Source organism: Diceros bicornis, chromosome 11 (genome assembly GCF_020826845.1).
Source record: "Diceros bicornis minor isolate mBicDic1 chromosome 11, mDicBic1.mat.cur, whole genome shotgun sequence".
NCBI classification, from domain to species: domain Eukaryota; kingdom Metazoa; phylum Chordata; class Mammalia; order Perissodactyla; family Rhinocerotidae; genus Diceros; species Diceros bicornis.
The window spans coordinates 71,265,999-71,289,167 of NC_080750.1; the positions used below are offsets into that span (position 1 = coordinate 71,265,999).

A 23,169-nucleotide genomic window follows, 5' to 3' on the forward strand; every position below is an offset into this window, starting at 1 on the left:
CGTGTCTTCCTCCTCACCCCTTACCCCTCAGCTGCTTGAGGAGCTCCTCCGCCTCCCACCTCACGAGAACCTGCTGCTTCCCTTCGACTTAGTGCCACCGTGGGCAGTGGCTTCATCCTCCCTGGTCACTGCGCAGTTTAGGGAGATGGGCCAAGGGGCAGGGCAGTGGTGGAGGGGAAAGTGGAAACCAGCCCCCTTCACTCAGCCCACGGCGCTCTGCTTGCCAGAACAGCAGCGGACTCGGGTTCTCTGGTTCACCGGTCCTGCTGTGCCCAGGGGGTGGCGGTGCTGTGGGGGCTTGGTACCCTGGGAGCCCAGCAGCTGCCAACCTCCTCCTGCCTCCCACCCCAGGTTGTGTACTACTCTGAAATGCATAAGATCTTCGGAGACCTGACCCAACAGCTTGACCAGCCTGGCCACCCGGACGAGCATCGGGAACGGGAGAATGAGGCCAAACTGAGCGAGCTCAGAGCCCTCTCTATTGTGGCTGATGACTGAGTCCCAGCCCCCTCGGAAGGCCCTGGGGTCATGTCAGCCTCTCTAGTTCGCCCTTTTCAAGCTTGGACTCAGGCGTCAGCCAGCAAAAGGGCCTCCCCTGGGAGAAGTATGGGGATGGCAGCAGCTCCTGCTCTACCTCACTAGCCCTCTGGAATAAGCCTGGCACCAAGAGCCCCGAACAGGCTGCTATCTCCCCACCCACAGCAAGAGCCCGCAGACAGGTAAACAATGTAGGGGCTTTCTTATTTCCAAAAGAACCATCCAAAGTGCATCCTGGCCTAGGGCCAGAGCAAGCTCCTAGCCTTCATCTTTGAAGGGCATGGGCTTTGTCATCTCACTCGAGGTCTTAGCCATGCTTGCATGGTTGGGATCACATCTACCTCCAAAAGACCCATCCTGGGGAGTCCACCCACCCTTGTTGCCTTTCCACTTCAGACTGTCTTTCCTGGGAGAGGTCCGTGACACTGCCCTGGGGAATATGAGAGCTGTGGTCCTTCAGTCCTGACAGGCCCCTCACTCCAGCCTCCGCTTAGCCCACTTCCAGCCCTTAGGTCAAGTGCAAGGAAGTGCCCCAAGTCTTGTAGGTTCCCTAGGAAATCGGGACTCAACTCATGTAAATATCCTATCACACACAATGTCACAGACCAATTCACAGGCCTCAAAGCAAGAACAGTGGGTTTATGTCTCACCTATTTGGAATGTTTTTATTTTTTCAAGTAAAGTTTTAAATAAAATTTCCACATATTATTGTGCTGTAACTAAAAGGAGGGGAGAGCCACCCCAGGTTTTTTTTCAGGCTTATGCTGCCCCCTGGTGAGCTGGCAGGACCCCTACAGCAGCCATCTCCTGACCAGCAGGCAGCAGAGCCCAGAGCACAAGGAGCTCTTCCTGCTTTGCCACCCTGCCCCTCCCCGCCTTCGGGAGGTGGCTACACCTCAGATCCAGCAGAGGCAGGGCCCAAGGCCGGGAGGAAGGGAGGGAGCATGGACAGACCTAGAAGAGGAGGAAGAGAAGAGCTATGGAGGACACTTGGTTTGTTTTTGACTTTGGTTTATTTAAAAAACAAAAAGCCAAAAAAAAAAAAAAAAAAAAACAACTTTATATACAAAGTCAAACTGAAACGACGCATTATGGAAAGAGGCAAGACTTATGGGGAACAGGGAGAAAGGCTGGGCCAGAGCCAATACCACATTCTGAACACAGGGAGCCAGGGGAAAGAGGTGCTGGTTTCTTCTAGCAAGTCTGGGGTGGCTGGAACACAGTGTTCACTGGCAACCACAGTCCGGCACCGATCGCTCACTAGCACGGCCTCCACTCCTGTGACAGCCAAGGGAGGCCCTTCCCCAAGAACCCGCTCCTGTAACCTGGCAGGATGTGTGCCATCCAGAGGAGGGGCTCTTACCCCCAGCCCAATTCCGTGTCTGTTTCTTCAGTTTATTGGCATCAGACCTTATGACATACTCGAAAAGCCTTTTCCTCCCCTGTCTTATTCTAAACTGGAAGAGGACAGGAGAAAGTCAGCACAAGACTAAAGGGCCCCAGGAAAAATCCCAAGGTAGAGGGCAAAATGACATTCAAGGGGTGCAGAAGATGTTGGATTTAGTTGTAAGTGGAACCGGGGTTCCTCACTCATCTGTCCCACATAGCACAGACAGACCCCCACCCTGACAGCCCGAGCTCCTCTACAGAGGCTGAGCACAGGGGTCAGCCACCCCTGCCTATGGCTCCCGGGTCCTGCTCCAGCTTCCTTCTGGAAAAGGGCTCTAACTTCAGCAGGCTCCATCGCTGACCACACAGGATGGCAGCTCCCGCACCAGGCCCCTCAGTTGCTAGGTGCTGGCTCCTCTTTCTCTACCCAGCTGTCAGCCTGTTTGAAACAGATGTAACAAGAATTAGGATTCAAGGAGGAAGGGCCAAGATCTGAGGACTACTAACCACTTCCTTCTGGGAGAGTCCAGAGTGCCAGCTGCTGACTGATGGACTCCATAAGAACCTAGTGGGTGGAAAAGGCGAGGGGAACCTGAGCCAGGGCAGAAGGAGCTGACGTGCTGGCTGTCCTCCTTGCCAAGCCTCCCCATGTGACAGCCAGCTCTCTTCTAGGGGCTCACTTTTTTTTTTTTTTTTTTTTTTTGTGAGGAGATCAGCCCTGAGCTAACATCCGCCAATCCTCCTCTCTTTTTGCTGAGGAAGACGGCCCTGGGCTAACATCTGTGCCTATCTTCCTCCACTTTATATGGGACGCCGCCACAGCATGGCTTACCAAGCAGTGCGTCGGTGCGCGCCCGGGATCCGAACCAGCGAATCCCGGGCCGCCGCAGCGGAGCGCGCGCACTTAACCGCTTGCGCCACCGGGCCGGCCCCCACTTTTTTTTTTTTTTTAATAATTTTATTTATTTTATTTTTCCCCCAAAGCCCCAGTAGATAGTTGTATGTCATAGCCGCACATCCTTCTAGTTGCTGTATGTGGGACGCAGCCTCAGCATGGCCGGAGAAGTGGTGCGTCGGTGTGCGCCCGGGATCCGAACCCCGGGCCACCAGTAGCGGAGTGTGCGCACTTAACCACTAGGCCACGGGGCCAGCCCAGGGGGCTCACCTTCTCAACCATTCGCTGCATCTCAAGCTGCAAGGGGGTCAGGCGCCTTCGGAACTCCTGTAGCAGCCGCTGAAGCTGACTCTTCTGTCGTTCAGCTGCCCGGGCAGTCTCCTCAGCCTCAGCCAGCCGGGTTCGCAGCTCCTGCATTTCTGCCACCAGTGTCTTATTTGTTACTTCAGTGGCTGAGAAGCGATTATGGCTCTCCTCTGGTAGGGGAAATATCAACAAGACTGCTGCTAAGTTAAGGCTTAAAGCATAGGGCAAGAAGCCTAAGGAGCAGGGTCTCCCCCTTATTCTCCATATATACACGTCTGCACATGCCCTCTGTGAGAGGTCCCCGTGGCTTCAGGCCCCTCACCCAGCTTCAGTTCCAGTGTGTGAATCTTGTTCTCTAGGTAGAGCCGTCCACTGTCCTGCTGCTCTGCACGTTGCAGCAGGTTCCCCACATTGATCAGGCTGCCATTGTGGGATACCAGGCCTTTGTGTTCCATAGGGGCAGCACCTGGCTTTGTGCTTTTCCCAGGAGGTAGCAGGTCCAGGTTTCCTAGAAGGGGCCATGAAAAAGATTTAAGGGTCTCAGAAGGAGAAAGCAGCCTGCCCTGCCCATCTTTCATGGAAGGCTGCAGAGCACCAGTACGCACCAAAGAGCACCTCCTCCGGAAGCCCACCGTCCGTGCCCTCCTGGCGGCTATACTGAAGGCTCCGGTACTGGCAAATGTTCTGCATCACCACCCTGCTGACCAGCTGTTTGGCCTATGGAAAACACACACCCAAGATACCCACTGATGAGAAGATGCAAACCCTTGCTTCCGTGGCATGCAAGAACCTAGAACCACAGCATCCTAAATCACACACAGGAGTGAAATGCGTGTTTATACGCATGTTATGTCAGGTGAGGCCACCTCAGAAAGGACTATGGGGGATGCAAGAGAAGGCACCTGCTCTGCACTGAGCCGCAGCCCAAGGGTAAGCAGGATCCTCTCCAAGTCTCGCCGGTGCAGGTAGCCACACCAGTTGGCATCAAAGAAGACAAAAGCAAGAAGACAGTCCAAAGGGAGCACAGCAGAGGGGTCCAGCTCCTTGGGCTGCAAGAGAAACAAGGATGAACAGGATTTACAAATAGTTCTCTCGATGGCTAAATTACCCAGGTTGTAGCCCTTTTAAAATTGAGCAGCTTAGCTGACATCATCACACCCAGGCACCTTCCAATTGAAGACATAGCCCTGGGCCAGAGGGGTCCCTCCCTGAGCCTGTAACCAAAGGCCTATTTGGAGCCCTTCCCCCCAGGGTAACCTACCGTGCTTCTAGATCAGACACCTCGCTCAGGCTCACCCTGACGGAGATAATCAAGTGTTCTCCTGGATCTTATGAAAGTGCCATTCCATGAGCCAAGAACCATCTTTTGTCTTTTGTCAATCAAAAGATGCCAGAAATCACTTGGTAAAAGCATGCCCCTCCCCCAGAAGTGAGTCAGAGGGCTTGCTAAGCTTCACTGTCACTGAGGCCCAGAGGGGCAGGAAAGAGGTCTCACCATGTCCTGAAGGGAAGAGAACTCCATCTCTGACTGGTTCGAGGCAACCGACCGGACCTCGGCATCCTCTAGCTTGGCTCCTGCTACAGAAAGCCTGAGATAAGCTTGGAGCCAGGACCACAAGGGCCCAAACTGGCTCCACAGTCCTAACGGGAGCGCTAGAGCCACAGAGCCAGGAACTGCCACCCGGTGCCTGCACGCTTCCCTCTCGCACTGCACGTACCAAACTCCTCCTCTCCATCATCCCTCAGCAGCAGCAGTTCTGGGTCGAGGGCCATCTCACAGAGGTCCTCAGATGCCTCACCCCGGGGCTTCTCCTCTTCCTCTCCCCCAGAAGATGGGGGTTTGGGCAAAAGCCCATCTTCCTTCTAGGGGACGCAGACAAGATGATGAGGAGAGTTGTCCCCTGTAATTACTAACAATAATAATGGCTAACATGAGAGCATCAACCATGCTCAGGCACTGTGTGAAGGGCCTCGTACACAGTGTCACATTTAAGGTATTTCATTACACGGGGTTTAGAGCAGACCAGGGAAATTTCCAAACACCTGGGATTTTCCTCAGGAGTCAATCTCAATCCCATAAGACATTATGTTTACTTGACAATACTTAGGCATTAGAAAGGGTTAAGGAAAGGCAGTGTTCTAGTTAACCATCCGGTAAAACACCTCTACTGCTCAAAGCATTCTTATTAACTGAGGTTTCTGTGCTGCCACGGCGTGCCAACCACGATTCCCTTCCCTCTTCCAGGCCCACTGCTCTTCTCCTAGGTGCCCCACCTACTAGCCGGATGGACACGTGCCTGAACACACCCCGGGGTCACAGGCGCATGCAGCATGAGAGGAGAGGGGGAAGACCCTGAAGCGCCCAGGGCAGCGCCGGGTACTACACAGCACTCGAGTCCTGGTCAGCCTTACTACGTGTAGCCCCAAGTGCCCGTGCAGGGGGCGGAGGTACTCACCGGCGGGGCGTCTGCCTCGGCAGCTGTGCCCTCACTCTGTACCTCATCCTTGGACTCCTTGGCCACCTCCTCCTTAACTACTTCTTCCTCCTTGGCTGCCTCCTCCTTCTCAGGTTCAGGTGGGGCCACAACCTTTTCAGGAAGGCTCAGCAGCATCTTATAAATCCTATAGCCAAAATCCCTCTGCAACATCTCCAGAAACAGCTCCGCCAACACCATCACCTGGTGGAAGAGGCAGCAGGGGTCCATGAACATCAGGAAAAAGGGAATGTTCCGAGCCCTGCCACCCCACACACCCCACCCCACAGCCTCCCCAGTCCTCTACCTACCTCAAAAGAGATCCTTTCTTTTGGCCTCCGGTCCTCCACAATACCATGGAGGGACAGGTGTACACAGCCAGGGCGCGCCATGACAGCAGGTTCCAGAGGGGGTGGAGGGGCCTCTGGGAGATCAGTGTCCATTTCCTGCTGAGCGGTGACCTCTGGATTCTCTGCATTCTGTTTAGAAGTGTCTGCTGCTTGCTCTGATGCATCTGCTGGCTGTTCTGTATGCTCTGTTTCCTGTGACAAAAGCAAAGAGCTGTCACCACCTGGGTCCAGGCGTCAGGGCACCTACTTTCTCCACTTGTTCGTAAGGCTCAGCCTTACCACTGGCACCTCCTGCGGTGGGGGGCCTGCCTCTGCAGCTTTCTGCTGACACAGGGCCTCCCACTCTTCCAAAGTAGGCATGATGGTCCAGACATCCGGCAGGTACACCACCACAGTCTGGAGCCGCCTCGGGGGTCCTGGCTGCAGGTACTGAAACTCGGCAAAGCGCCACCTGCTCACAGCAAAAGGAAAAATGAAGTACTGACCCATGAATTCGCAAGCAAGTGCTTCAGTTTCCAACCAACATTTAATGTGCACATACTGCATGCCAAGCTTTGCAAGTACAAAATTAAAAGATATAGACCAAGTCCTCAAGAAACGGTTAGTCACTGGGGAGATACAAGTCAGCACTTACTATCCAAGGTGCTAAGGCAATAAGAAAGAGCACTGAATGTGGCTGGGGGGGGCGGTGGGTCACATCTGACGGGCTTTGGAGGGTCAGCTGGCCTTCAACACACATACACATCCCTAGTCGTGCTCATGACCAAGGCAACCATTTGTGAGGGCTGAAGGGAGGGATGAGCTGGGACTAGGGAACAGAGAGAGCTACGAGGTCAGAAAGGCACAGAAGCTTGGCCTCCTGAACAGTCTCATCAACTCAGTGGGCCGGCCACAGACAGGACCTCAAGGCAGCCACTCACCACTTCGTGCAGGCGCTTAAGTCGATGCCGGTCTGGGCTTGCGCACAGCGGATGGCAGTGCGGACTAGCACCTGTGGGTCGCCCTTGGGGTCAAGGCCATCCAGGGAAGGAGACCACTCACCCCCAACCAGCACTGCCTCTTCTTCTTTTCGGCCCAGCAAAAACTGCAAAGCGATCAGGGATAAGAAATGGAAAACCAATTACTTGTGTCTCCCACTGTGATGCAGCCTGCCACCCCAGCATTGAGAGCAGCAGGATATGGTGGAGAGTCCTCCACATGGGGAAGCAGGGAGTTCTCTACCCAAGAACATGAACCAGCTACGTAACTCTTTCTGACAAGTAAGAACATCTCTAAGCCATGCTGTCCTGGTAAAATGAGCGGTATTTCAGCTCTGAAACTCCCTCTTTCTGTGAGTTCATGAACAGGAGATGAGCTGCTGAAAACCTGATAGGGACTGGATGTTATCAACGAATGCATCTTGCCTCCTGGACTCCAGCTCTTACCTTAATCTGCTTCAAAGGATGTTCTGGCGTCTCCCTTGGTTCAGCTATGTCATCCACAAAGAGCATGCAACAACGATACAACTCCTCCAATCCCGGGGAAGAAAGCAGCAGTACCTGTGTAGGAGCGGCATGATGGAGACACCCGAGAGCTTTTTCAGCCTCCTGTTAACAATGGGATAAAGCAGCAGGACCCCAGCCAACTCACCTTGGAACTGTATGCAGGGTCACCATCTGCAGGGAGTGGCCCAGCACCAGCATCTGGAGCTGACTCCTTCTCAGAAGACACCTGGATACGGCTTGGGTGATGGAGGGAAAAGGGCTGGCTCAGAGGGAAGGCTGACAGCCAGCTCAGGTGCACGGCCAGAAAATCTGAGGGAACCAGGAGGCTGCGGTAACGGCGCTGGAGTTCTAAGAAGTCACAGGTGGGGCTGCAGGAAGACAGCAAGGGAATCTAGATTGAGCAAAGACTAAATTATGTAAAAGATGGAACCGTAAAGGACTTGGAAAAAAGGGGAAAATTATTTTATAATCTGGGAAAGAAAAACTTTCTAAGTAAGATACCTCTGAAAAGGAAAAGACTGTTCAGATTTGACCACTACAATGTTACAAGCTCTAAAGGCAAAATAAAGCCAAACTGGGGAAGAAAAAAAAGGAAAACATTTGCAATACACGACAAAGAAAAGGGTCACTGTCTCAACAGAAAAGGAACCCACAAATCACTAACAGAAAGGTCACAAGTCTAAGAGAAAACTGGGAAAACAGACTTCAACAGGTACTTAGAAAAAGAAATGAGACTTAAAAGCCCATGAAAATATGCTCAGTCTCACTTAAAATTAAAGAAAGGCAAATCAGAATATCATTTTTCATCTATCAGACTGACAAAGATCAAAAAGGTTGATCATACAGTGTTGGCAAAGGCAGGGGAAACAAGTACTTCTTGCCCAGTTGGTGAGAATGTAAACTGATACACTCTCTTTGAGAGAAACAGCAATATCTGTCAAAGTTTAAAATCCAACCTTTTGAGCCAGCTACTCCATTTCTAGGAATTGATGTCAATAAAATGCTTGCACCTGTCCACAGAGATGTATGTAGAAGGATGTCTGTTACAATATTTAGGATAATTAAAGACTGAAAGTAAAGAACCAGTTAAATAAATTATAGTCCATCCATTCTGTGGAATACTGTGTAGTTGCTTAAAAGAATGAGTTCAATCTAATAAACATTAATATGGAATAAATCCTAAGATATATTAAGTAGAAAAGCCAAGTACCAAACAGAACGTACAACAGGCTTCCATTTGTGTTTTTAAAAAACACAGTTGTAGGGGCCAGCCCTGCAGCATAGTTGTCAAGTCCAGCATGCTCCGCTACAGCAGCCCAGGTTCATAGATTCGGATCCTGGGCACAGACCTACACCACTCGTCAGCCTTGCTGTGGCAGCGATCCACATACAAGATAGAGGAAGACTGGCACAGATGTTAGCTCAGGGCTAATCTTCCTCAACCAAAAAAAGAGAAAGATTAGCAACAGATGTTAACTCAGGGTGAATCTTCCTCAGCAAAAAAAAAAAAATGCAGTTGTGTGTGTGGCTTGGTGTTAGCAGTCCTGTTCTGACGTGATGTGAGGAGGCTCTACATCCACCCCTCTACATGCTGTGGGGAGCACTGTCTTGTGAGGAGATTAACCTTAGGACACAAGCAGGTCACGACTGAACAAGAGAGGCTCTGCCTGGGCCCAGGGAGAGGAACCAGTGACATGGGGAAGAGCAGTGGCAGCCCTCTTTCCCTTCCATGTCAATGAGGAGGTGCCAGGAGGCTGCCCCTGCACCTCAGCTCGCGCTTAAGTGGACTTTTCTTCTGGGGCCTATCTCTAACACATCAGCTGGAGCCCTACCTCTCCACTGCTAGATGGAACCTAGAATCGCTCATCTACCTCTCAGTCAATCAGTTTCTACGAGTTAGAATTAAGCATGCAGGCCAGTGTCCTCATACGTGCTGGAACGCTTAAAAAATACAGAGCCGGCCCAGTGGCATAGCGGTTATGCTGTTAAGGTCACGGCTCCGCTTCAGTAGCCCGGGATTCGCAGGTTCGGATCCCAGGCACAGACCAATGCACTGCTTGTCAAGCCATGCTGTGGCGGTGTCCCATATAAAGTAGAGGAAGATGGGCACGGATGTTGGCCCAGGGCCAATCTTCCTCAGCAAAAAAGAGGAGGATTGGCAATGGATGTTATTTTGTGTGAGGCAACGGCTAGCCTTCCTCACACAAAATAATATAATCATAATCATAATAATACAGAGGTTCCCTGGAAAACCAGTCCCAGGGTTCCTAGGATCTGTAGTTTCTACCTGAATTATAACTGCTATTGGGTACCTGGATTTTGACTGGTTTGCCTTAATTACAGCCTGGCATCATAATTTCTGATGATCAAATCATCAAGTTTTATCAAGGCACCCATGTCAGCGATGCTATGCTGGTCAAAATTCGAGATTTTGAAATAAAAAATCTGTCACATTAAAAAACAAAAATGAGGGGCTGGCCCGGTGGCGCAAGCGGTTAAGTGCGCGCGCTCCGCTGCGGCGGCCCGGGGTTCGCTGGTTCGGATCCCGGGCGCGCACCGACGCACTGCTTGGTAAGCCATGCTGTGGCGGCGTCCCATATAAAGTGGAGGAAGATAGGCACCGATGTTAGCCCAGGGCCGTCTTCCTCAGCAAAAAAAGAGGAGGATTGGCGGATGTTAGCTCAGGGCTGATCTCCTCACAAAAAAAAAAAAAAAAAAAAAAAAAAATGAAGCCAGCCCTGATGGCCTGGTGGTTAAAGTTCCACGCTCACCACTTCGGTGGCCCAGATTCATTTCCCAGTTGCAGAACCACACCACCTGTCTGCTGCCATGCTGTGGTGGTGGCTCACACAGAAGAACTAGAAGGACTTACAACTAGAATATACACCTATGTACTGGGGTTTTGGGGAGGGGAAAAAAAAAAAGAAAGGAAGATTGGCAACAGATGTTACCTCAGGGCAAATCTTGCCCTGCAAAAAACAAAAACAAAACGAACAAAAAGGTTGTAAGAACACATGAACACACACACACACACACACACACACACACACACACACACACACACACCCTCTCTCTCTCTCTCTCTCACATAGACTATATCTCATTTACACAAGAAACTGTTACCAGCTGCAAGTCTCACCTCCCACCCCAGTCTTGCCACTCACCTGTCCACAGTGTAGGGAGTGAGATGGACCCGGTAAGGAGGCAGGTCATGCCTTGGTTTCTTAGCACCCCAAGGCTCTCCAGCAGCCCGCTGTTTGCGTTTCTTGGAGTCATAGTCATCGCTAGAGGTTGATCAATCACCAGAAGGAAGAAACCACACTTACATACAGATTCAATACATACTGGCCTAAAAAGAACTGGAAACAATCTGAATCCCCAACATTAAAGAAATGGATAAAGAAGCCACGCTATCAGCCACATAACAGACAGCTATAAAAATATTAAAATGGATATTTAAATGCTTTTAATAAGATAGAAAACCACTCGTGTCAAACAAAAAGAATAATATGCAACACTATATATACAGCAGTGCCTCAATTGTGCAAAACTTTAAAAGCTGAAAAGAAAAAAAATATTAATAGCAGATGCCTCTGACTGATAAAGCTTATGAATAACTTTTTTGTATTTTTATGAACTTTATAAATTACAGTTACCACGTAATTTTTTGAAATGAGAAAAATAATTTAACTCATTTTTTTAAACAAAAGACATATATAGTACCATACTAAAGGTTCTATAAATTAAGTTTTATTAAAAGAGACAGTTCTGGTAACAAACCTCTAGGAGTACACATGAAAGTCATAAAAATACTCAAACCCTTTGATCCAATAATTCCACTCTTAAAAATTTATCCCAAGGAAGTTAATTCAAAAAGAAGAAAAAAGATTATATATAATAGGGCCGGCCCTGTGGCTTAGCAGTTAAGTGTGCGCGCTCTGCTGCTGGCGGCCCGGGTTAGGATCCCGGGCGCGCACCGACGCACCGCTTCTCCGGCCATGCTGAGGCTGCGTCCTACATACAGCAACTAGAAGGATGTACAGCTATGACATACAACTATCTACTGGGGCTTTGGGGGAAAAAAATAAATAAATAAAAATTATTTAAAAAAAAAGATTATATATAATAGAAAAAAATTCAAGCTGAGAGTAAGAAAACAACATTCATATCCAGCAATACCCGAATTTTTATAGTAAATAAATACAATCATCATACAGCCATTAAAACAATCAGGATTACATTGCAATATGGAAAAAATGTTTAATAAGAATGTATAAAATAATTTGAACTCTAAGAATAAAACTATAAAAAGTATGCACATATACAAAGACTAGAAAAGAACACAGGAAAAAAGTGGCAATAATCTTTCTTTTCAAAATTATTTTCTAAGGGTCTTTAATGGTTACCTTTAAAGGGAAAGAGGGAATGATACATTTTTACAGCTTAAATTTTAACTTTATATAATAGCATGTACTACTTTATACATTTTTGTAATAAATCACTTATTATAGTATCAATCTGTTATGGGTTCAATAAAAATAGAAGAGAAAAAAACCTTTAAACCATTATAAAATGCCAGGCTGATGTGGGGAAAACCCCCTATGTCTCATGAGAGAAATAATATCCACTGTCAATCCTTTCATGTGAGGTAACTGAGTTGATATTTACCAGAAGGTCTCTGTTCTTTCCCTTTAGACCTGCCTGGGTAGTGTTCCTAGTCATTATAGCCCTAAGTAACTAAGTTGATTATATTTAACACAAAGTTTTTCTTCTTTTCTCTTATATCTGCCTGGGTAATGTCCCCAGGCATCTCCATCCAATAGCTGCCTTCTACTCTTGCCTTTATGGGATGTCAGCGCTTCCATGTTTCTCACAGAAGAACCACTCCAAAGTCATATTTTGACAACTCTCTTCAGCTTGCCCATGACTGAAGTGAACTCTTCAGTAAATGCTGTCAACTTCTAGTTAAACTGGATGTTCCACTGAATCTTGTGAATTCAACGCCAGTTTTCTGTCCGTATTGTGAATCGTCAGGAATAGGTTATACGGCAGTACCAGCGGAAGACACCTCGGTAACCTCAGCAGGATACTGAGATGATACACCCAGCTGGATATACCTGTCTAAAACCTCAGTAGTTGAGGGTTAGCAGTCCAGTGGAAATATTGCTTCCTGCATCCCAAAGCCTGAAATTCAAAATAAAACTTGGCTTCCAGCCAAAATGCTAGTGTGGCTGACTCCTCTATAAACTGTTGTTTTCCCAGAGTGATCTAATTCCTACTGCCCCCTTTCCTACTCTGCAAATTCTCTCTACTGCCTAATGGTAATATCTCCCTCCCAAAAGTAACGTCTCCTTTCTCTGGAAGCCATGACCCTGAAGCATTATGACCAAAGTAACATAACATAGGGCTTGGCATGTCCAGGGCAATCAAAAGCAACTGACTACACAGAAAGCCTGGATTTGAACCTAAAGCAGAAAGCCAATAGCAGCCACTGATTTCTACCCAGGTGCCATTATCCCTGAGGGCACTTACTGTGATTTTTGTAATGAAAGCTTCAATAAACTCAGAATGTGAAAGGTAGAGAGTCCTTGGAAACTGAAGACCAGGAAGATGCACAGGACAAGAGGTGTGGGTGTATGCCAAATGTATACCAGAGAATTGAGAATGGGACAAAGTGTTTCAAGTAGTGGAGACACTGTGGAAAACAATCTAGACAACCAAAGCGTCCCCTGGTTGGAATTCACAATGACCTATCTCACGGGAACAAACACTAGTTTCAGCACAAAGACTGGCTACATCACTTTGCCTGAACTGTCTCTCTGAGTTACTAAATACCCCTTCTAAGTGATCAAATTAGACTGCATTCTCAGCCCTGACCACGTAATAATCTACTGGTCTCTGGGATAGGGGGCTGTTTCCTTATCAGTATAGTTATTTCAAAAGACAACTAGAACATGAGAGAACTTTCTGGAGTGATGGAAATGTTCTATATCTTAACAGGAGTCAGGGTTATATGGGACTTTCCATCTGTCAAAATTCCCAGTTAAGATTTGTGCATTTCAACCTACATAAATTTTACCTCAAAAAATTTTTTTTACTTTAAAAAAAATCAAGTATGACAGGGAGTAGATGAAAGGATAGATGAAAAACAATGGCAGATGTTGGTATTTGTTGAAGCTGGGTGATGGGTATATGAGAGTTCAGCATCCTTTTGTTTACTTTGCTTGTACTTGAAATTTTCCATAATAAAAAGTTAAAACGAAGACTGACAGAACTAGAATAAGTCTTAAGCAAACTAGTCTAGAGCTTAACTTCTAGGGATATAAACAAAAACCTTCAGGGAGAGAGTAAGGCAGGATAAGGAACACGTGAGCCAGAGAGAACAGGCAGCATGCTCCCAGCAGGCCCTGACACTCAGATGATATAGGATGGCCTGTGATGCCCCAGTGGCCAAATTCACCATGCCTGCCCGCACAGGGCTAAGAAGCTGCCTGCACAGCCAAGGCACATACACATTCTGACACCACACTAATGTGTACTGATATAAAGAAACCTGTTTTATACTAGGAATTAAAACATACACTGCAAAGTTACTTTTTTTGGACAATTACTATTTTCTTAATAGTTATGATTCTCGGCATCTCAATCTTAGGGACTAGAAAGAAAAAGGAAAATTATATATTAAAAAAAATTCAATATGATATTTTGAAAGATGAACTACATCAAATCCCTGCTTGCTGAACCAGTTTATAAAGTTCCAATATTTGTACATCCATCCATCTCAATGTGTCTGCCTATTTCAGGATAAAGGAACTAGGATTTAGCTGTAGAAAGAGAATATTAGTGTCAACAGGTGGCAAAGAAAGGGACATTGCTCCTGGAGGCAAATAAATAAAATAAAACATCTTTCCTGCTTGATCATCCTCTTACCTCCGGCCCTGGTCCAATCGTCCATGAGGACCCCGAGCAGGAAATCTGTTCAGGTGGCTCAGATGAAGAGTGTGGGAAGTCTGGAAGAGACTCAGAGCTGCAGAGAGGAGATGGCTGGTGACTCACAAACCCTAAATATCTGTCCAACTTCCCTGTCCATTTCTTCCAGTGCACAGAAGTACCCACTTCTGTTCTGAGAGCAGCAACCTGATGGTTGCAAATCTGTTCATCCAGAGTACCCCATAAAGCCACAACCCAACATCCATGCCACTGGTACTCACGCTTCTGAGGAAAGAGCGGGGGAATCCGGTGAGGCTGGAAGATCAACTGGGGCTGAGCCCCCAGAATGCCTTGCTTCTGGCCCAGGGCTGCCACATGTAGAAGGGGAGGTGCTGGGGACTTCAGTAGGGGCTGCAGGACAGTAACCAGGAAATTTAGGGCATCCCACGGTTGACATGCTCACTACCTTGGAAAGATGCTGCCCCACCCTCTCGACAAAAGTACAGTTCTTGCACAGCTTTCAGGGCACAGGGGCTTCCCTCCCTCCCCTTTCCAATGCACATGCTAAGAAGAGATGAATACCTGGTTGGAGAGTGTTTGCACCTTCACGGCATTCCAGGGCACTGCCTGGCCTGGGTTGTATGCAGCCTTCACCAGCACCTTCTCACCCAGCTGGGGCAGCCGGCCCTTCACCACACTGCCAGCACACAAGCCAGGAGGCCCAGTCAGGAGACAGACCCTGGCCAAGCCACCCTGACTGCCCCTGTGAGATTCTTCCCATTAAGATTTCTCATACCTTGCATAAAAACAGCAAAGCAATGGCTTCAGAGGGGCCCCACCAGCATGGTGACAGAACTGAATCCAACAAGCATTTATTTCCCGAAGGAGACCAGCTCAGGCCTACCTTAGCTGAAAAAAGACCTCTTCATCCACCACCCCAAAGTAATCGTGTAAGCTGGTAACAATGCCAGTGAAGACCCGCTGCTTCTCCCCACCCTATAAGAGAAGAGCCCAGCTTAGAAGTAATAGAGAGCATTTGTCCACACCCTGCCATTAGCATCTCATCTTTCTGCACCCCACCCCCCAGCTCAATCAGAGTATTGCATAGAGATTCACATGGAAGGAAGCATATGTGTATAGTGGACATAATCAATCTTTGGGGAGAGGGGAACTGTGCTGATTTTTGGGTCACAAGCTTCTTCTAGGGTTTCCAGTTCTTCTTTAATTCCAAGAAATACCCTAAAGATTTCCCTAGAGCCAGAACTTAGGACTCCCCAGGCAGAGGCGTCTAGTCAGCTCCGTACTGGCCCAGGACAGGAGTGTCAGGAATGATGAACACTGTGATGTAAGAACAAAAGCACCCATGCATGCTGGGGTAGTCACAAGTGCTGAAACTCACTAGAAAGAATGTCCAACCTACCTGAAGGTGCCTGGCATTTTGGGACAGGTCTGTGGCCACAGGAGGAGTGAGCAAACCAGGAGGAGGACCCAGAAGAGATGTTGACGCTGTGCCTATGGGGACAGAGAAGCAATCTCCAGGAACTGCACCTACTATCTTAAGCACTAGAGTCAGCTAGAGGATATGGTAAACCCAAAGGACAAAGTGGCTCCAAGCAACTCCTGCACAGGGTTTCACTGGCAACCACTGTGGTCATCTCCCAGGTTCCTAAGAAACACCAGCAGCAAATTGCACTCCACCAGGGAAACCCCAAAAGACACATTTTTAAAGACTAACTCCAAAGCACACACTTCCCAGTATGAGGCCAGGTGGGGATAAACCTGCTCACCTGAGAAGTTGCGTCCCCCCGGAAGCGGGTTGATCCGCTGGCGCTTAAACTGGGACATTGGGAATGCTGTCCTCTTTCAGAGTCTTGGAAAAAACCTTTAATCAGAAAAGAAATAAGTTAACAACCTCACAGGTAAAATTTCCATCTACCCCCAAAAAAGGAACCAATAATCTTAAGGAAAGTGGGGAGGTGGGTACCGAGAATGAATGGAGGAGACGGACGAAGTAGGAAACGAGGAAATTACATTGTTCCACTTTGCCTTCACAAGAACCCAGCGGTGGGCGACACCGTCAAGCCATTTTAAAGAAAAGGAAACTGAAGCTCGGAGAGATCCCGAGACTTGCCCGAGGCCACACAAGCAGTTAGGCACAAAACTGGGACTCACACCCAGGTCTCCCGACAACTGAGCGCTCCTCTCACCACGCCACGCCACCCCCGGGTGGCGGGGGAGAGACCCGGTGACATTCATTCATTCAAAGACATCCGCCAAACGCTCCACGCCAGGCCGGAAAAATGGAGGGGGCTGGCGCCGGAGAGGCGACGGTGTGCGCCCTCTCCGCGGAGGCCCGGCCGCCCTGCCCGGACGGGCGGCGGGCAGGCAGCCGAACGCCAGCCCGCTGCGCGCCCCCGCCCGCGCCCCGGCCTCCGCTCCCGCCTCGGCAGCCGCGGGCGCCGCCGGTGCCGGGCCGGGCCGCGGGGGCCACTGCGGGCGCCGCCGGCGCGGGCTCCCCTCCTCTCGCCCGCCCCCAGGGCCCAGGCCGTTGCCAGGGAGACGGGCCCTGCAGACCGAGGGGCGCTCGGCCCCTTCCGCGCCCCGTGCATCTTCACCGCCCGGCCCTCGCAGCCCCTCGGCCGGGGGAGGGGCGAAAGGGCAGGCGGGCCAAGGGGGGTCCCCCAACCCACCTGCGGGCCAGGGCCGCGACACCGGGGGACAAAGACACCCGGAACCACCACAGCCGCCGCTGCCGCCGCCACCGGAAGCGCCTCTCCGGAAGCGCGACCACTGGTCGGAAGCTGCCACCCTCCCGGATATGGTCCCTCCCTCCTCTCCACCGACCTCTCCCTTCCCCCACGCCGGCCGGCCATCCCCCTCCGACTGGGGAACGGAAGTGCGCCTTCCCCGATCGGACGCGCGTTAGGAAGCCGCGTCTCGATGGTGTCCTCGCTTAAGTGTACCATTAGGAAAACAGGCTTCAGAGAATTGGTTCCTTGTCCAAAGACAGCTGGAGCTGGACCCCCAAACATAAGGGAGCACCCACCACCCCCCGCTTGCCTCATCCTGGCAGACCGCAAGACTGCAGCAGCAAGAGAACCAGCCCCTCCTGACTGGAGGAGGAGAATGCCTGAACAGTGGCCATTTCCAGGAGACATTCTTGTGTCCGACTCAAGCCAATGACTTCATCCTAGCCCTGCCCTTCCACTGACAGCATCTGAACACACACCTCCCCTGCTGCGAGGACCCGCAGGAGACTGACCTTCTCCCCTCCCTCAATTAACAAAGAGCCAGGAGCCTACAGGCTATGGTAAGATAAACCACCACAATATTCAGGTAGACATTTCCTTGAGTCCTCACAACAACCCTGTGGGGTAAGCAGGTCAGGAGTTAGTGCCCTAATTCTTAAGATATGAAACCTCAGACCTCAGTGAAATGGCCTGACCTCAGTGAAATGGCCTGCTCAAAATTTTGCTGCTAATAACTGGCCATTTTAGTCCTGATTGGCAATCCCAGTCCCCTCTTATCCTCTGAGCTTCCCATCATCCCTCCAGCTAGTCTCCCTTCAACACCCATACCCTCCCCTTTCGTATTCATTTAACATACGCAAAGCACCTTGAGACAGTTTAATCTCACTTTATCCTCATAAGCCTGTGAGGTAGGTAGGGCAGGCATCAATACACCATTTGGGAGATTAGGTGGGAAGCTATGACTCAGAAAAGTCAAGGGACTTTGTCAGGGTCTCAAAGCTGGTATGGACCTCTGGCTTCCGCTCTGCCGTGTAAAGGCTAGTATGGAGCAGAGCAGCTGAGAACAGACCTTGACGGTTACTCTGCTGTTCCCCACATTGTGCTTGACCCTTCCGCTCCTGGTGCAGTCTCCATGGGCAAGACTCAACGCCAAGGCAGACAAGATAGCGCCCTTCTCTGTCCTGGGGCTGCCCATGCAGGGATGTGGAGGAGAGCAGGCCTCCAGAGCAGTAACTGCCCACTGAGGAAGGAAGGTTTTACCCTTCTGCAGTGACCTCCCCCAGAAGGCCAACCTTTTGAGTGAATGATTCAGGAGAGATGACTGGATCCAGCCAGGTCACAGCGCTGATGGTCTCAGAGAGAGAGAGACATCCTTTTGCACAAATACACATCTGCAACATGTGGGCCCCGACAGGTCACCATGCCAAACACACTCCATGGACGCCTGATCAGTAAGTTGGTTCACATTGTCTAAGCCCAGGGATTTCTGGCAACCAGGGAGGAGCCCGGGAGCTGCTGCACGCTGGGGCCCTCAGGAAACCAGGGATCCTCTGCCAAGCAGCTCAGGGCAGAAAGTCTCAGCCCTTGCCTCAGAGAGAAGGGCAAGCATCAGCAGCTTTTCCCGCCAGTGTCCAGAAGCAGCAATAGGGCAGAGGGCACTCCTCCACCCAGGGTCACGTCCCTGCACCAGGAGGTCTCAGCACACAGAAAGATTTTTTGCTCGTTGCTTCTTAACCACTAATGATGGCGTAAAGGTCTTCCGGAGGGGGTGGTACGGAGGCCTTTCAGGGAGGTCTCTTGACTCAATCCTGTGGAATGGAAAGGAGGCATCAAGCTAGGAGGAGGAAACAAAGGTAGCAGTGGCCCCAGAGTTGATGGAGCATTGCTCATCTGCTGTGGGAGCCTGGGGATATTAACTGACATGGTGCTTCTTCCCCCTGGAGAAGTAATCAGTGTAACCCCTCATCAGCCACGGTGGAGTCCTTTGTCTGTGCCCCTATCTTGCTTTCCCAGCGAACCTGGGGAGGTAGCTGAAGTTTCCGCTGTGAGGGGTCAGGGCTTGCTGGGCTGGCGTGAGGAGATTTCTCATATTCTGGTCCTGGCTCTGCCACTGATTCACCGTGCGGCCTCGGGAAAACAGCTTCCCTTCCCAGCCCAGACGCCAGCCTCCTCATCTGTAGATGGGGCGCTTTAACTACTTTCTGTTTCTTCCAGCACCCTCTCCAAGACTATGTCTCTCAAACTTCACAGGGACAAAGACAACAACTGGCAGTCCAATCTCTGCATCCTGGCCCATCAGGCTCCTCCCTCTGCCCTAACCCGGGCTGGGCCACAGGACTCACCTGGGGGCAGGGCCAGCAGGAGGGGCAGGGGGCTCAGGGTGTCGAGGGCTCCTCCAGCGGATCCGGTTGAGCAGGACCTTGACCTTGTTCCAGTGGGAGAGATCCCGCTGAGCAGAGGGTGAGGGGGTCACCACAAAGGCCCTCCCCACACATACCCCCAACCAAGCCCCCAGAGACAGCTGTCACCACAGCTGGGACAAATCACCTGCTCCCATCAGGAATCCTGTCATTTTCTCAGAGTTTCTGGGCTTCGGGGTATCTACGCATCCCAACCGCCACCCCCACCCCATCCTATCACCCGCCCCCACACATATCCATCACCTACCTTGTGTCCCTGGGAGGATGGAAAGACGTGAGCTGGCTCTGCTGGGGCCTCTGACAGCCTGGGAGGCTTGACGCTGGGCACGCCTGCCTTTAGGGGGGAAGCTGCTTTTGCCCCTTCAGAAAGAGAATCAGGTTACCCAGGGCCTGGAACAGGAAGCCACCCATGAAGCCCAGAGCTCAGGGGGTCTGCCTGGGGAGTCCTCGGCAGGCAGGACACAGAGGGAGACACAAATGCCCCTCACCTGTCTCCTGTGTCTGGCTGAGCAGCTCCCATGACCTGTGTGCGTCACTGCCTGGGGCACGAGAAGGTGGAGGTAAAGAGGCCAGGGCCAGCCCTTCCTCCTCTTCAGGATCCTGTGCATGGACAGACGGGCACTCCGGGTCTGACCAGAGGGCTGAGGCTGGGCTGAAGGGAGCCCTGGTTCAGGAGTCCCACTCCTCTTCAGCCTCCCCCACTCACTGGATCGCCCCCGCCCACTCACCCTACAGCTCACTCACCCCAAGGGGCCTCTGGGTCTGCAGCTGCAGGTGGAGCTGCTGGAGCCTGGCCATCTGCTCCAGCACCTGGCACAGGTGTTCCAGGTAGCAAAGCCCCTGCCCTGGGCAGCAGGCCCAGGCTCCAGGCCCCAAGCTCCCCACCTGTGGGACACAGTGAGGTAGAGGAGACTTCGGAACTCAACCAGACACCCACCGTAGGCGGCCAGCAGATGGGGCAGAATGGGCAAAGAGAGTAGGAACACACACCCAGCTGGCCTCCCAATGCCCAGCCAGGCAGGCCCTGTCCCTGCCACCTCCACACAGCTGGAAGTGGGGTGAGGCAAGAAGCTGTGACACAACCCGTCAATTAGGGGCAAGGAACACCTCACCCAGAGAGAGCTCCAGGGAGAACAAGTGGGGAGGCCCCCGCCAGCCCCCGAGGAAAAGGGCCACCTCCATCCACTCCTCACCCAGCCTGAGAGCTGGCACTCACCACCTCTGCTTCCTCCGGGCCTGACCCTGGGTCAGCTCCTGGCTTGGTGGCCTCCTGATCTTCTGCTCCAAAAAGGAGCATTTCACACTCAGGCTTGCTTGGTGGCTTCGGGGAGCGGTGGTGTTGTGACAAGCTGGCAAGGGAAGTCGGGAGCTGGCGGGACTGCTCCAGGACCTGCTCCAGCTTATGGCTGGCCAAGAGCTGGCCTAGGTGGGCAGGAGGTGTCATGGCAGCAAGGGCCAGGGGCTCAGGGCTCCCCATGGGCTCAAAGTCCAGAGAGTCCTGAGAAAGGCCCGGTGAGGTGGCCAGGGGGCTGTCCCCAACCACCATCTCCACTCCTGAGTCCCAGGAGGCCAGGTTGAGAAGCGGTATCTGCCTCCCGAGACTTCTCAGCTCTCCACCCCCCTTCCAGGAGTCTGATGAGCACCCTTGAGCAGCATCTGGGATCCGTCTGTAGGTGCTGGTGACTCTGGCCACTACACAACCTTGTGCCTGGTCCTCACCAGCCCCATCTGCAAAGAGAGTCAGTATAAGGCTGGGCAGGCTGCCCTCCACGCCCCCAGCATTCCTGGCAGCTGGCAGCATTCCCCAGGGAGGAGTGTCTGGGCCAGAGGTGAAGGGAGGAGACTGGACAGGCACAGCCCCACCCAGATCTCTCTCCAACCCTGGCGGACACATTAGGATGGGCTTCCCTTTACAACAGTCATTGTTAGCGATCACAAACCCATGACATGGGCTGTGTGGTAAGCAAAGCGTTGCAGCTCACATTCATCAGCTCCTTGGATGGCCTAGCTTCCTTTGAGGGCGTAAGTGCTTTCTTCCGGGGAGCCCTGGTACTCTCACCCCTGGGGTTGGCCTAAGACCTCCAAGTAATAGGTGGGAAGCTGCAGCCTCTTCAACTGCTCCCCAAGAGGGAGTGTGACTGTGCCCCCTCTCAGGGAGAAGGGGAAGGGCACAAAGAAGGAAGCCTTGGGCCGGCCCCGTGGCTTGGCAGTTAAGTGCGCGCGCTTCGCTGCTGGCAGCCGGGGTTCCGATCCCTGGCGCCCACCAATGCACCGCTTCTCTGGCCATGCTGAGGCCGCGTCCCACATACAGCAACTAGAAGGATGTGCAGCTATGATGTACAACTATATGCTGGGGCTTTGGTGGAAAAAAATAAATAAAATTAAAAAAAAAAACAAAGAAGGAAGCCTGGGGTCCCAACTGCCATCAGGATGCAAGATGAAGTCTCTCTGGAGCTCCTGAGGGAGGGTAATACAGATAACAACAGCCATAACCATTTGGAGGTTTTGTTCTTTTAAGTGCGAAACAAGGAAGATCTTGTGGAGAGTTGAAAAGAAAAAACTTAAACGGAAGCAAGGGAACTAGGGGGTAGGAGAAGCAGCTATCACTCATTCACTGTCGCCTCTGTGCCAGGCCCCCTACGATCGGGGTGCCGCAATTGTACTGATGCAGAAACTGAGGCTGGAGAGGATGGAGGCCTCAGCCGTCCCACAGCCGGCCACGAGGGAGAGCTGGATGCAAACCAGGCCCCTCTGGGCAAGGAAGTCGGCCAGGAAGTCGCCCTGCACGGCTCCTTCGGAAACGGGTCCGCCGCCGTGGAAGGGGCTTTCCCGGACTACCAGCTGGGGCAGAGGGCCGGGCGGAGAGGGATCCAGATCGACAATTAGAGGGAGGTGGGCCCGGAAAAAGTGGGATGGAGGTGGTGGCTGGTTTAACGCCAAAAACCAAAGGGTCTCCAACGTGCAAGGCGCAATCACTCGGCCCTCCTAAGGGAGGCGGCGAGGAGGGCGCCTCGGGCGGGTGTGCCAGGTGTGACGGGGAGCGCAGACACGGGCCCGGGCGCCGGGGTCGGCTCCAGGGCCGGAGACCCCAGCCGGCCTGGGGGTGGGCAACTCACCCCGGCCGCCGAGCGGCTCCACAGCGAAGACGCGCCGCCGGCCCAGCATGGCCCCGCTCCCGGCCCCGACGCGGCGCCCCAGCCGCTGCTGTGGCAGCGGGAGCGAGCGATCCGGACCGAGCAGTCGCGCCGGCGGCTCAGCTGGTGCGTCCGGCCCCCGGTGGGCGCGGCCCCCAGACACATCCAGGGTTGGGGAGGGGGAGGGGAAGGGGCGGGGCGGGGGGGTACGCAGGTGTGGGCGCGGGCAGGGGCTGGGGGCTGGCGCGCCAGGAAGGGCCGCAAGAGGGGTGCTGGGCGGCCCCCAGTGCTGGCAGGACGGGGACGAAGGCCCCCATCCGCTGTCCTTCGTGCCCGGGACAGCGTCTGCTCCCGCCCCCGGCCAGCCAGCGCAGACCCCGCCTGGGGACGCCCTGCGGGTGGAGGCGCGGGGTCACGCCGCCCCCCGGTTCACTCGCCGGTCTGTCTTCCTGCCGCCGTAACGAGCCGCGCGCGGGGCGCGGGGACTGGACGGGAGCGCG

General features: G+C 52.2%; 3 protein-coding genes across 9 annotated transcripts in view; 1 reads left to right on the top strand and 2 right to left on the bottom strand.

Moving 5' to 3' along the window:
* BIN3 (bridging integrator 3) overlaps positions 1–1,607 on the top strand; it is a 46,128-nt gene extending 44,521 nt beyond the window's left edge. For both annotated transcript variants that reach the window (XM_058550542.1, XM_058550541.1), the window contains exon 9: positions 352–1,607. In XM_058550542.1, the coding sequence (XP_058406525.1) occupies positions 352–498 (147 nt within the window). In that variant the 3' untranslated portion in view covers positions 499–1,607. The remainder of the gene's footprint in view (positions 1–351) is intronic.
* Positions 1,532–17,152, bottom strand: CCAR2 (cell cycle and apoptosis regulator 2). 3 transcript variants are annotated; one of them, XM_058550535.1, is made up of 21 exons: positions 17,056–17,152; positions 16,153–16,247; positions 15,786–15,877; positions 15,270–15,361; positions 14,948–15,062; positions 14,647–14,776; positions 14,366–14,462; positions 10,600–10,719; positions 7,581–7,803; positions 7,376–7,489; positions 6,872–7,035; positions 6,231–6,402; positions 5,913–6,143; positions 5,584–5,805; positions 4,846–4,990; positions 4,623–4,702; positions 4,030–4,176; positions 3,733–3,844; positions 3,450–3,635; positions 3,092–3,297; positions 1,532–2,365 (listed from the first exon to the last, which is right to left on the bottom strand). In XM_058550535.1, the coding sequence occupies exons 2-21, from the start codon at positions 16,208–16,210 to the stop codon at positions 2,321–2,323; spliced, it is 2,751 nt and encodes a 916-aa protein (XP_058406518.1). In that variant the 5' UTR covers positions 16,211–16,247; positions 17,056–17,152; the 3' UTR covers positions 1,532–2,320. The 3 variants fall into 3 exon arrangements, with proteins under 3 accessions (XP_058406518.1, XP_058406516.1, XP_058406517.1); XM_058550533.1 differs by having other exon boundaries at positions 4,623–4,705; XM_058550534.1 differs by lacking the exon at positions 17,056–17,152 and adding an exon at positions 16,538–16,694 and having other exon boundaries at positions 4,623–4,705.
* An 824-nt stretch (positions 17,153–17,976) lies between these two features.
* C11H8orf58 (chromosome 11 C8orf58 homolog) lies at positions 17,977–23,165 on the bottom strand. 4 transcript variants are annotated; one of them, XM_058550539.1, is made up of 7 exons: positions 22,652–23,165; positions 20,752–21,263; positions 20,280–20,420; positions 20,024–20,135; positions 19,783–19,895; positions 19,458–19,540; positions 17,977–18,923 (listed from the first exon to the last, which is right to left on the bottom strand). In XM_058550539.1, exons 1-7 carry the CDS (start codon positions 22,698–22,700, stop codon positions 18,812–18,814), a joined length of 1,122 nt encoding a protein of 373 aa, XP_058406522.1. In that variant the 5' UTR covers positions 22,701–23,165; the 3' UTR covers positions 17,977–18,811. The 4 variants fall into 4 exon arrangements, with proteins under 4 accessions (XP_058406522.1, XP_058406520.1, XP_058406519.1 ...); XM_058550537.1 differs by having other exon boundaries at positions 19,458–19,564; positions 22,652–23,164; XM_058550536.1 differs by lacking the exon at positions 22,652–23,165 and having other exon boundaries at positions 20,752–21,743.
* Between the last annotated feature and the right edge of the window lie 4 nt (positions 23,166–23,169).

What these genes read in the sequence shown, in the direction of transcription:
- CCAR2 (XM_058550533.1), bottom strand. Translation starts at nt 16,210, where the DNA reads ATGTCCCAGTTTAAGCGCCAGCGGATCAACCCGCTTCCGGGGGGACGC. An exon ending in TGATGGAGAGGAGGAGTTTG is followed by an intron (nt 4,706 to 4,845) that starts GTACGTGCAGTG and finishes GGCTTTCTGTAG; the next exon opens with CAGGAGCCAAGCTAGAGGAT. An exon ending in TCTCTTCCCTTCAGGACATG is followed by an intron (nt 4,177 to 4,622) that starts GTGAGACCTCTT and finishes TTTCTCTTGCAG; the next exon opens with CCCAAGGAGCTGGACCCCTC.
- C11H8orf58 (XM_058550536.1), bottom strand. Translation starts at nt 21,429, where the DNA reads ATGTGTCCGCCAGGGTTGGAGAGAGATCTGGGTGGGGCTGTGCCTGTC. An exon ending in AGACCCAGAGGCCCCTTGGG is followed by an intron (nt 20,136 to 20,279) that starts GTGAGTGAGCTG and finishes GTCCATGCACAG; the next exon opens with GATCCTGAAGAGGAGGAAGG. An exon ending in CATCCTCCCAGGGACACAAG is followed by an intron (nt 19,541 to 19,782) that starts GTAGGTGATGGA and finishes CACTGGAACAAG; the next exon opens with GTCAAGGTCCTGCTCAACCG.